The sequence below is a fragment of the Bombina bombina genome, chromosome 4, assembly GCF_027579735.1.
Source record: "Bombina bombina isolate aBomBom1 chromosome 4, aBomBom1.pri, whole genome shotgun sequence".
NCBI classification, from domain to species: Eukaryota; Metazoa; Chordata; class Amphibia; order Anura; family Bombinatoridae; genus Bombina; species Bombina bombina.
Window position 1 is genome coordinate 1,092,531,245 of NC_069502.1, and position 13,810 is coordinate 1,092,545,054.

General features: G+C 39.9%; 1 protein-coding gene across 2 annotated transcripts in view; it reads left to right on the forward strand.

Moving 5' to 3' along the window:
* THADA (THADA armadillo repeat containing) overlaps window positions 1–13,810 on the forward strand; it is a 1,857,831-nt gene that overhangs the window by 203,600 nt on the left and 1,640,421 nt on the right. For both annotated transcript variants that reach the window (XM_053712286.1, XM_053712287.1), the window contains exon 20: window positions 7,149–7,310. In XM_053712286.1, coding sequence (XP_053568261.1) covers window positions 7,149–7,310 — 162 coding nt within the window. The remainder of the gene's footprint in view (window positions 1–7,148; window positions 7,311–13,810) is intronic.

The window sequence follows — 13,810 nt, forward strand, 5'->3', positions numbered from 1 at the left end:
TTTGGTCTAGGCGTGTCCTCCCCTTGTTTGTCAGGACCCATTTGGGTCTTTGTGAGCTGGGCTCACTCTGGGAGTTCTTTCTTTTATGGAATTTGTGGTGACCTTTCGGTTTCCATTTGGTTCTCCTTGCCTTATCCCTTTGGGACTTTTGGGCTGGTGTTCTCTTCGCTAGTGAAGGGTGTGTGGTTGTGGATTGACTGCTGGTCGACTGTGTCTTCTGGAGGACTGTTGGCTCAGTTGCATCTGATTTTGCAGTGTCTAGCTAGGCTTCCGGGCTATCTGCGGCTCAGTGTCCTTGGGGCCTTTTTTCTTTTCAATGTTTCTTGGCTTCAAACGAAGCAGGGTTTTGTTGAGTAGTGTTTTCAGGCCTGGTGCCTTCAGAATGGGCCGCCTCTTGTACCCTCTTGCCTTGGCATTCAGTGTGCTCTATAGCTTGGGTATTGTTTTCCCAAAAGTAATGAATGCAGCTGTGGACTCTTTCGATTTATGAAGAAAAACTTAAATTATGCTTACCTGATAATTTTATTTTCTTCAGATGGAAAGAGTCAACAGCTCCCCACCCGTATTTTTTATGTTGAGTGTCTAATTTTTATTCTTCTGGCACCCTTTCACTCTGATATTTCTTCTACTGTTTCCTTGTTCCTCGGCAGAATGACTGGGGGATGAGGGGGGTGGGAGGAGTATTTAAGCCTTTGGCTGGGGTGTCTTTGCCTCCTCCCGGTGGCCAGGTTCTTATTTCCCAAAAGTAATGAATGCAGCTGTGGACTCTTTCCATCTGAAGAAAATAAAATTATCAGGTAAGCATACTTGCAGACAGCTGTCAGTATGTAAGATGGATGATAGTTGGGGGGTGAGGTTTGGGGGGATCAGGGAGGTTGGGGGGTAAGGGGGGATCCTACACTGCAGAAAATATAAAAATTAATAATAATTTTTTTTTTAAAAACAAAACTTATTTTCTCCTACATTGGTGTATCCGGTCCACGGCTTCATCCTTACTTGTGGGATATTCTCAATCCCTAGAGGAAGTGGCAAAGAGAGCACACAGCAGAGCTGTCCATATAGCTCCCCTCAGGCTCCACCCCCCCCAGTCATTCTCTTTGCCGCTCTAACTAGTAGCATCTCCACGGGGGTGGTTAAGAGTATGTGGTGTTTAGTTGTTTTTTCAGACTTTAAAACACTTTTGGGGTTTTATTTTGCGCCTGGCACTTATTTAGACACCTATTCTAGTCAGAACAGCCCCTCCACTCTGGAATGAAGAGGGAGGAGGCCTCATTTTCAGGCCTCAATTGCACAGTTGTTTTGCTTAGGCAGTTCATGCAGCTTCACGTGGGGAGTCCAGAGGCATCAGAAAAGACTCCAGAGAGGCTTATTTCCTGCTAAAATAATCCCTAAGGAAGGTAAAGGCCACAGTGGAAGCTGTGGCATAGTACTGTAGTGTTTTTAACAGGTTAATTGCTGTTATTAGCTCCGGTTTGGGCATTAAGGGGTTAATTGGTCTGAAAATTTGTGTGCAATCATTTCAAAGCATTAAGACACTGTGGTGAAAATTTCATTAAAATCGGATGTTTATTTGATGGTTTTTTGATGTTTTAGTAATAAAGTGTGCACTTTTATTATTTAAAGACACAGTAACGTTTTTGTCAAAAATAATTTTTATTGCATTGAAGATCTGTTTAAGTCTGTCAAACATGTCTGACCCTTCAGATAACCTATGTTCTGTATGTTCAAAGACCAAGGTGGTTCCCCCATTAAATTTATGTGTGAAGTGTGCCATAGCGTCCAAACAGCTTAAGGACCGTACAATCACGCTTAAAGATATAGCCCAAGATGATTCTTTAGCTTAAGGTAGTGAGGATAGCTCACTATCCTCTCCTTCTGTGTCAACACCAGCTATGCCCGCGCAAGCGATGCCCAGTACATCTAGCGTGCCAATTGCTATTACTATGCAACAGTTAGCAGCAGTAATGGATAATTCTCTTGCAGCATTTTTATCCAAACTGCCAGCTTTTCCTAGGAAGCGTGATTGCTCAGTTTTAAATACAGAAAATGAGCAAGCAGACGCAGAGGATAATTTTATCTGTAGTGCCCTCACATCAATCTGACTTGGCGGTGAGGGAGGGCCTGTCTGAGGGAGAAATTTCTGACACAGGAAAAGTTTCTCAACGCTAGCTAAGTGCACAACTATACCAATAGAAGACAGTTGTGCTTTCAAAGATCCTATGGATAAAAAATTAGAAGGTTTACTTAAGAAAATTTTTGTTCAACAAGGTTTTCTTCTTCAACCAATTTCTTGCATTATTCCTGTAACCACTGCAGCTGCTTTTTGGTTTGAGGAATTAGAAAACTCACTCCAGAAGGAGACTTCTTATGATGAAGTCATGGATAGAATTCACGCCCTGAAGTTGGCTAATTCTTTCATTACAGATCCCGCTTTTCAGTTAGCTAAATTAGCGGCGAAAAATTCTGGTTTCGCAATAGTGGCTCGTAGGGCGCTTTGGCTAAAATCGTGGTTGGCGGATGTCTCTTCCAAAACAAAATTGCTTAATATTCCTTTCAAGGATAAGACCCTATTCGGGCCAGAGTTGAAAGAAATTATTTCAGATATCACTGGGGGAAAGGGCCATGCCCTTCCACAGGATAGACCTTTCAAATCTAAAAATAAGTCTTATTTTCGTTCCTTTTGCAATTTCAGGAACGGACCGGCTTCTACCTCTACAGCCACTAGGCAAGAGAGTAACGCACCCCAGCCCAAACCAGCATGGAAACCATTGCAAGGCTGGAACAAGGGAAAACAGGCCAAAAAGCCTGCTGCTGCTACCAAGACAGCATGAAGGGGTAGCCCCCGATCCGGGACCGGATCTAGTAGGGGGCAGACTTTCTCTCTTTGCTCAGGCCTGGGCAAGAGATGTTCCGGACCCCTGGGCACTAGAAATTGTCTCTCAGGGGTATCTTCTAGAATTCAAGGACCTTCCTCCAAGGGGAAGGTTCCATGTGTCTCGCTTATCTTTAGACCAGATAAAGAGACAGGCATTCTTACATTGCGTAGAAGACCTTTTAAAAATGGGAGTGATAAACCCAGTTCCAACAGCAGATCAAGAACTGGGATTTTACTCAAACCTGTTTGTAGTTCCCAAAAAGGAAGGAACTTTCAGGCCAATTCTGGATTTAAAGATCCTAAACAAATTCCTCAGAGTTCCATCATTCAAAATGGAAACCATTCGGACAATTTTACCAATGATCCAGGAGGGTCAATATATGACTACCGTGGACTTAAAGGATGCGTACCTGCATATTCCTATCCACAAAGATCACCATCAGTTTCTGAGGTTCGCCTTTCTGGACAAGCATTACCAGTTCGTGGCTCTTCCCTTCGGATTGGCCACTGCTCCCAGAATTTTCACAAAGGTGCTAGGGTCCCTTCTAGCGGTGCTAAGGCCAAGGGGCATTGCAGTAGCACCTTACCTAGACAACATTTTAATACAGGCGTCGTCCTTTCACAAAGCAAGGGCTCATACGGACATTGTTCTAGCCTTTCTAAGGTCTCACGGGTGGAAGGTGAACATAGAAAAAAGTTCTCTGTCCCCGTTCACAAGGGTTCCCTTCCTGGGAACAATAATAGACTTGGTAGAAATGAAAATCTTTCTGACAGAGGTCAGGAAATTAAAACTTTTGAACACTTGTCGAGTTCTTCAATCCATTCCTCAACCCTCCATAGCTCAGTGCATGGAGGTAATAGGACTAATGGTTGCGGCAATGGATGTGGTTCCTTTTGCTCAAATTCATTTAAGACCATTGCAACTGTGCATGCTCAAACAATGGAATGGGGATTATGCAGATTTGTCTCCCCAGATTCAGATGGACCAGCAAACCAGAGACTCACTCCTCTGGTGGTTGTCTCAGGATCACCTGTCTCAGGGAATGAGTTTCTGAAGACCGGAGTGGATCATTGTCACGACCGACGCCAGCCTCTTAGGCTGGGGCGCGGTCTGGAAGTCCCTGAAGGCTCAGGGTCTTTGGTCTCGGGAAGAATCTCTTCTCCCGATAAACATTTTGGAATTGAGAGCGATATTCAATGCGCTCCAGGCATGGCCTCAACTAGCGGAGGCCAAATTCATCAGATTTCAGTCGGACAACATGACGACTGTAGAGTACATCAATCATCAGGGGGGAACAAAGAGTTCCCTGGCGATGAGGGAGGTATCCAAGATCATCAAATGGTCAGAGGATCACTCCTGCCATCTATCAGCAATTCACATCCCAGGAGTGGACAACTGGGAAGCGGATTATCTGAGTCGTCAGACTTTCCATCCGGGGGAGTGGGAACTCCACCCGGAGGTTTTTGCTCAGCTGACCCAGCTATGGGGCATTCCAGATCTGGATCTGATGGCGTCACGTCAGAACTCCAAAGTTACACGTTACGGGTGCAGGTCCAGGGATCCCAAGGCGACATTGGTAGATGCCTTAGTAGCGCCTTAGTCGTTCAATCTAGCTTATGTCTTTCCACCGTTTCCCCTTCTCCCCCGGCTAGTAGCCAGGATCAAACAGGAGAAGGCTTCGGTAATTCTGATAGCTCCTGCGTGGCCACGCAGGACTTGGTATGCAGACCTGGTGAATATGTCATCGGTTCCACCATGGAAGCTGCCTTTGAGGCAGGACCTTCTAATTCAAGGTTCATTCGAACATCCAAACCTAGTTTCTCTGCAACTGACTGCTTGGAGATTGAACGCTTGATTCTAGCTAAGCGTGGGTTTTCGGAATCAGTTATAGATACTCTGATCCAGGCTAGAAAGCCTGTCACCAGGAAAATTTACCATAAGATATGGCGGAAATATCTTTGCTGGTGCGAATCCAAGGGTTACTCATGGAGTATGATTAGGATTCCAAGGATACTATCTTTTCTCCAAGAAGGATTGGAGAAAGGTCTGTCAGCTAGTTCATTAAAGGGACAGATATCTGCTCTGTCTGTTTTGTTACACAAGTGTCTGGCAGCCATGCCAGATATTCAGGCGTTTGTACAGGCTTTAGTCAGAATCAAGCCTGTCTACAGACCTGTGGCTCCTCCATGGAGTCTAAATTTAGTTCTTTCAGTTCTTCAAGGGGTTCCGTTTGAACCTCTACATTCCATAGATATTAAGTTACTATCTTGGAAAGTTTTGTTTTTAGTAGCTATTTCTTCTGCTAGAAGAGTTTCTGAATTGTCTGCTTTGTAGTGTAATTCACCCTATCTGGTGTTTCATACAGATAAGGTCGTTTTACGTACCAAACCTGTTTTTCTTCCAAAAGTGGTTTCCAATAAGAATATCAACCAGGAAATAGTTGTTCCTTCTCTGTGTCCTAATCCAGTTTCTAACAAGGAACGTCTGTTACACAATCTTGATGTGGCTGAAAAGCATCATCCGGTTGGCTTATGAGACTGCTGAAAGGCAGCCTCCTGAACGAATTACAGCTCACTCTACTAGAGCTGTGGCTTCCACATGGGCTTTCAAGAATGAGGCTTCTGTTAAACAGATTTGTAAGGCAGCGACTTGGTCTTCACTGCATACGTTTGCCAAATTTTACAAATTCTATACTTTTGCTTCTTCGGAGGCTATTTTTGGGAGAAAGGTTTTGCAAGCAGTGGTGCCTTCCGTTTAGGTTACCTGACTTGTTTCCTCCCTTCATCCGTGTTCTAAAGCTTTGGTATTGGTTCCCACAAGTAAGGATGAAGCCGTGGACCGGATACACCAATGTAGGAGAAAACAGATTTTATGTTTACCTGATAAATTTCTTTCTCCTACGGTGTATCCGGTTCACGGCCCGCCCTGGCATTTTGGTCAGGTTTAAATTTATTTTTTGTAAACTACAGTCACCACTGCACCCTATGGTTCTCCTTTTTCTCCTAACCGTCGGTCGAATGACTGGGGGGGGCGGAGCCTGAGGGGAGCTATATGGACAGCTCTACTGTGTGCTCTCTTTGCCACTTCCTGTAGGGATTGAGAATATCCCACAAGTAAGGATGAAGCCGTGGACCGGATACACCGTAGGAGAAAGAAATTTATCAGGTAAACATAAATTCTGTTTTTAGGGGAGGGAAGAGAGCTGTTTGGGAGGGATTAGAGGGTGAGGAGTGTCAGGTGGGAGGCTAATATCTACACTAAAGCTAAAATTAACCTTTTAAGCTACCTAATTAACCCCTTCACTGGCGGCAATAATAGAAGTGTGGTGCGCAGCTGCTATTAGCGGCCTTCTAATTACCAAAAAGCAATGGCAAAGTCATATATGTCTGCTATTTCTGAACAAAGGGGATCCCAGAGAAACTTTTACAAACTTTTAGTTCAGGCATGTGCCTGGGTCTAAAACACTATATGGCAGCAGTTTTGCAAGAATGTTATCAATTTGCAAGAGAACTAGATGGCTGCACTATTTCCTGCAATGTAGGTTCCTCCAGATGCCTACCTAGGTATCTCTTCTAAAAAGAATACCATGGGGACAAAGCAAATTTGATATTAGAAGTAAATTGGAAACTTTTTAACATTGGTATGCACTGTCTGAATTACAAGAGAACATGTATGTGTTTTATATCCCTGTAAAAAAGCTCTATCTGAATCAAGATTCATTTTGACTTTACTGTTCCTTTTAAGTATAATAATATTATCTACTGTGCAGTGTGATGTGTACAAAATGCTTATCACTGTGCAGAGCTTGGCACGTTATTTTGTATTGACACTTATGAGTATATTTTTAATTGATTACAATCATTTGGAAGTATCACTTTTTAAGTGTTTTATTGGTTCTCAAATTGAAGAAAGTCTGTAGTGGATTAAAAAAAATGGTGGCGTAAAAATCTGTCCATCAAATTGCTTGATTTTAGTTTACTTTCAGATTTTCTTGTGTTCGCTGTGCATTTATTTTAATCTGTTTTGGGGGGAAATGTAGTTTGTTTGTTTGCTATATTGAAATAGAGCAGTTTTTTAGAATATTTTCTTGCTGTAAAACAACAAATAGTGCATAATATTTGCATAATATTGATTATTGCATCTTACATATTTAGTGCGTCTTCCACTTTTTGCATCCTTGTAGCTTATAATAGTGCAGCACACAGGGGGCAGATCATTAAACCTTTGAAAACAAAGCAGTTGTTTACTGACTGTGCTTATTGTATTCTCCAGAAGCTGCTACTCAGTTGCAAATGATTATGAGTGAAATACAGCCACGAGACACCAATGATTTCTTTGCCAATCCAAGGATATTACAAGAACAAAGTGACCTACTTTCCCAGCCCCTCCCTGAAGACCGTGCACCATCCAATACCCTGTGTGCAGAAATGAATGGTAATTATACGTAATTACTGCAATTAAAACTTTATTATCTGAATATGATTCTAGTTATTGAGCAGTTTTGTTGTGCTAGGCATGTAATACAGTACGAATTGTCCCTCTCTCATGCACCTGTCTATGGTTTTCAAAAAGTTCTCAAATAAATTACCCACATTTTGTAAACCTGGTTCTGGTTTTATAGGACTATTTTACTTATTGTTTTTTAGCCCCAGAGATTTAATGAACAACATTTTAGTTATTTAAAAGTCGATATGAAACTCAAAAAAATTATTTCATGATTGAGACAGATCATGGAATTCTAAACAGCTTTCCAATTTACTTCTATGATCTAAATTGCCTCTTTCTCTTGGTATCCTTTGTTGAAAGATCATCTAAGCACTATTGGAAGTTAACTGAATGCATTGGATGGTCCAATGACAAGTGGAATATATGTGCAGTCACCAATCAGCAGTTAGCTCCCAGTAATGCATTGCTGCACCTAATCCTACATAGGTATGCTTTCCAACAATGGATACCATAGCGCTGCGGAATCTGTTGGCGCTCTACAAATAACCGATAATAATAATAATAATGAAGCAAATTATATAATAGAAGTAAATTGGAAAGTTGTTTTAAATTGTATTCTCTGTCTGAATTATGAATGATTTGGGGTTTTATATTATTTTAAATGCAGTTTCCAATTTCTATCACTGTAAACCTTCTCTAAAATCCCTTTGGATGTTCTACATATGGTAATGGATTGCAAAATACAGGTATAGCTCACTTTACAGTGCTTCACTAATACAGCGCTTTGTGGAGCTGAAGTTCAACCTCCAAGGATTTTGAAACAGTGCTGTAATAATCGTGAGATTGCGAGAAAAGTGACTGGCACCATTTTGTTATGCTTAAGTGAAGGTAAAGTTGCAGCTCTCGGATCATTCATATATGTAGCCTATGCGCTAATATATGAAGTCGCTAATTTTTAATAAAAAAAATAATAATTGTAAAATTATATTTTTAAAATTTTACTTTTGCAATTGACAGCGCCGTTGCTCCACCCTCGATTGACTTCCTGGTCAGTTCTCTATCCCATGTAGAAAGCGGCCCCACCCGCTTTCTACGTAAGCAGCCAGGCTCACTCCCTATTAACTAAGATGTGCGCAGTGTGTTGAGCATGTGCTGTAGATAGAGGGGGCGGTTTGTCTACACTCGTGGCCGCCTAACGGCCAGGATGTCAATGGATGCTGGCGTTTACGTCATAACCATAACAAAATATGTGACACAGAGCCGGGCATTCTGCTGGACTCTAGGATGTTATGCAGTGTCATTATATTGTTTAATAATCAAAATAAAAAAAAATTATGAATTAAACTTATGTTTAGTTTTATTGATCTGTCAAATCCTTCTTTTTGTATGGCGCAACTTTACCTTCACTTTAATACATCATTACAGTGCAATCTGTGTCTATAGTCTGGCAAATTTTACTACAGTAATTGTCACTATTTTACAGGTACAGTATTTATTGAATACTGCGCTGTGCTAGTGTTAAACTAAACGTAGAATATATGTTAGTTCAAACATGTTTTTAAACACACTGGTAAGTGAAAAGAAAGCTAAAACCGCCTTGTTTCACTTTAAGGCGGTTTTCCCTTTTACAGTGGGTCCCTGGTCCCTAACCCGCTTTATGAGCGGGGTATACCTGTATATGCCTTGTATCTCTAACACTTTATACAGTCTTTGCAACAGGCCCAGGGATCTTATTTCCTAGCCTTCATATTTTTACATTGTTAGTGTATTTATTTTTTTAAAGTTATTTTTAAAGTAAAAAAAGTTTAAATTATTTTAAAATCTGTTAGTGACCCCTAGATGGCGCTGTGGTGCTTCAGTGTACCACATGGAACTTATAAGACTGCTGTATTTTTTTTATTCTGGACAATGAAGATTCTTTATGCTTTACACATAAGTGGAAAATAGACTCAGATTTTGTACTTTAAACAAGCTCTTTGGTTTAATAGTGAATAACTGCTTTTAACTGAATTGTTCATTACTTTATTCGCTTTAGTTTTCAACTGTTCGTCTGCACAAACATTTCACTTAAAAGATCTTTTCTTGGCTTCCAGTCACTAAAAAAAACAGCCTTAATTGGTTAGAAGGAAAATTATTGCTTTATGAAAACTATATGGGCAAGACTTCTATTCTTGCCGCTCCAGCATGTTTCATGTCTCTGGAGAGCAAATATAGCAGGGCAAATGTGGCTTGAATATGTCTGAATTATGAATCTGCTTCCCTAATTCTTCTGAAATGAGATTTCATTTAGTTGTCAATTTGTTTTAAAAGGATGTAGTAGTAAATGGTTTGTGTCATCTGAAAAAGGGCATTTGCAAATGTATCAAAGTTTATGTTTGCGTATGTAGATATATGGCTTGATTTATCAATCCCTTCTCATTACTTTGACTGCAGGTTCTCACAAGAGAACCTTTAAAAATAAAATAAAAAAATTAACCCTTTCAGTTCTGTTTAGATCAAGGTGTCAAATTTTCATGTATGAAGACTGAAATGGGCAGGTTGTATTGTGGGACTTTGCAGAATACAAATATGTGTGTTTTGTTGCAGTAAATCCTATCAGGTTTATGATATTCATTATAAAAAATTCAATTTCCTAATTTCTCAAACTAACTTAGATTTTATTCATATTAAATTATACTTCATATATAAATATTTGATAACGCAATTGTCTAGACAAAATTAAACTTTCATGATTTAGATAGAGGATGCAATTTTAGGCAACTTTCTTATTTACAGCTATTATTATTTTTTTCTTCATTTTCTTGCTATCTTTATTTGAAAAGACAGGAATGTAAGCTTAGGAGCTGGCCCATTTTTGGTTTAGCACCGAGGTAGCGCTTTCTGATTGGTGTCTAAATGTAGCCACCAATCAGCAAGCACTACCCAGGTGCTGAACCAAAAATGGGCCTGCTCCTATGATAAAATTCAAATAAAGATAGCAAGAGAACAAATAAAAAATGATAATAGGAATAAATTAGAAAGTTGCTTAAAGGGACAGTCTAGGCCAAAATAAACTTTTATGATTCAGATAGAGCATGTAATTTTAAACAATTTTCCAATTTACTTTTATCACCAATTTTGCTTTGTTCTCTTGTTATTCTTAGTTGAAAGCTTAACCTGGGAGGCTCATATGCTAATTTCTTAGACCTTGAAGGCCACCTCTTTTCAGAATGCATTTTAACAGTTTTTCACCACTAGAGGGTGTTAGTTCACGTATTTCATATAGATAACACTGTGCTCGTGCACGTGAAGTAATCTGTGAGCAGGCACTGATTGGCTAAACTGCAAGTTTGTCAAAAGAACTGAAATAAAGGGGCAGTTTGCAGAGGCTTAGATACAAGATAATCACAGAGGTTAAAAGTGTATTTATATAACTGTGTTGGTTATGCAAAACTGGGAAATAGGTAATAAAGGGATTATCTATCTTTTAAAACAATACAAATTCTGGTGTAGACTGTCCCTTTAAAATTGCATGCTCTATCTGAATCATGAAAGTTTAATTGGACTAAACTATCTCTTTAAAAGAAAGCCCTATTTATCCTTTAAAAAGCAATCTATATTAAGTGTGGGTGTACTTAATTTGAAAGAGGTAAATTATGGTTGAACAAACATATAGCCCAAATTCTAGGTTTTGTTTACGTTCAGAACTTGGACAATTGCCAAAGTCTTGAAAAGTTAATTTCCTGGTCTCCTTTGCTGCTGTTACTTAGGGACATATGTTAATAGGCTTGTACTATAATCAACGTAATCACTGTATAGGATGTTTCTGGGTCAGTTCATATTAAAAGAGTGAGTGGAACAAGCACAGTTTTCAGAGGAATTTTACTACAAAAGCAAATTATTTAACCTTTTAACGCCGTTATGGCGTTCTATTCCGTCATATTTACACTGGGCTTTAAAGCCATTAAGACGGAATAGAACGTCATAACAAACGGCTGTCCTGAAGCCTTCTGTGCTTCAAGGACTTGATCGCGGTCTGGAGGGCGTTCCTAGGGTTGTAGGGACGCCCCCCAGATGCGATCCAATAATTGAAATCTTGCGATCGTATGCAATTTGTCTACATCGGAACAGGTGTTCCGATGTAGGCACTTTAACCCTGTCACGAAAGGGTTAATGAAATGTCTGCTGGCCAATGTACTGTCACCGTGACAAAATACATTTTTGCATAAAATAAAGGTAAGATGTTTGGATGTATTCTGCCCATGTAATATTTCTTATTAAAAAAAAAAGTAGTTGGTGTTAGGTGAAACTTTATTTAAAATATGCAAGTAGAATTATACAATTGTTGAGGCTTTCCTTTTGAGCCTACCTCTAGTCACCTTTTAATTTAATTGATTAGCGCAACTAGGGTTGCCAAGTGGGACGCCGATAGTGGGCGTCATATCCAGTCGCCAGTCTCCTGCTTGATTAGTGATACTTTTATCAGCTGTTAGTAGACCTAACTTTACCAGCTCACACGAGCGGTGATGCTGCACAAGCTGGGGAGTGTATGATCACAGTACCTCACATTAGACTCGATATTTTCTAATCCGTACTTATTGTGACACTGCACATATAGGTTAATAAGTATTTATAGCACATTCGATTATAACCTGCCTTCTATAGCATTTTGAAACGATCAAACCTATATGGTTACGCTATAATAGGGGATTTCTGTTATACCAGTACCTCATAGGCTACTAGTAGTATATTCCGTTGAGCAGTATAATATTTTTTGATAAAGTAGTGGATGCATTAGATGCTATATTCACGTAATATATCATCAATTGACTCACAACACAGGGGTTACCCAGCTGCTACTATAATATACGGTTGTATCCATTTTCCCTGTATTAATCAATTTAGTTACATTAGTATCTAGAAAGTTGACACCAGCTCTGTATATGGGACTGGCAACGCACAACTAGAATTTGAGTTAAACTTACTTGTTGGCTGCTATTACGCAGTAATTTGCCCACAGAATCTCCAGTTACCATCAATAGAGATCGTCATTTATCTCAGACATCCGTATGAGTCCAGTTGCAAATAGGAATAATTACAAGTCTACTGTGGCACAGTATTTTGACTCCAGTTACGCAACTAACTTTTTACAATCTATGTCCTATAAGTACCAGGATTTTATCCTAGAGACCTTCTATTTACCCCATACCACACGTATTCAAGCATAACACTATTACTGCTTAGCAGTATATAATATATTACTGCAATTCAAAGTTTAACCTGTCCTCTCTATGTTCCTAATACCAAATACCCAGGACTCTGTTAGCTCTATCAAGACTCCAAACAGTCCTTAGGAGACCAGCAGCAACAATATATGTTCACGATGGCAATTAAACACAAACAGAGATAATCAGCATTATGGTGTACTAGAAAAGCCTTACACTGCTTTACAAGCTGCCTGCAGTCTCTCCCACAGCCGATCACGGCTCTTACCTTGGGCTGGAAATATTCCACACACTTCAGAGGACTTACGCTGTAGCGCAGGCACTAGTCTTATCTCACCACCTTCCTGTACTGCTGATGCTTTGGCGTGTCTCTTTCGATCCGCTGGTGGTACTTCTCTCTGTGGCTAATAGCGACTTTAGCTGCAGGAAACGTTTATCCAAACTGCAAAACCGGCTTCAATGCCTCTAAACCATCTGTCCTGTTACTAGGGATCACTATAGCGAGCTTCTTCTTAGACTCGCAAAATTGTATCGAAGAAAAGATGAGACGTCTAGGTCTTTGAATACGGCACATTTGATAGCCGAAACGCGTAAGACCAAGTCTTCTTTGTACATCAACATAATTTTTTACGAATAAAGATTGATTTTCTTTTAAGCTGGGATCTTCTCATCTTTTCTTCTATATCATATATCGCCTTATATATCTTGCACCGTGTGACCCCAGTGTACGGTCACTATCGTTTGAGGGTTATATGTGACAGACCAGGTGACTGCTGTATAACAGTAAACAACATTACAGCCTTTTCTTTTCTTACCACACATGCTCAATGACTCATTGTTACTAATATAGCTGTGTTGAACACACTGCCCATATATCCAAGTATTTTGTGTGGCTCTAGTGTACAGAGGGTCAATTGTGACACACCAGTTGGCTATTATTAGCAGTACATTATAATCTAGCCACTTATGGAACACGACTAATACTGTCAACAGTGCTGTAGACTAATATGTTGTAATCCTAACTTTTCACGACGCAACTAACTTTTCACAATCTATGTCCTATAAGTACCAGGATTTTATCCTAGAAACCTATTTACTCCATACCATACGTGTTCAAGCATAACACTATTACTGACATAACAGTATATAATATATTACCTTGTATATCTTGCACTGTGCCGGCCCCAGTGTACGATCACTATCATTTGAGGGTTATAGGTGACAGACCAGGTGACTGCTGTATAGCAGTAAACAATATTACAGCCATTTCATTTCTTACCACAC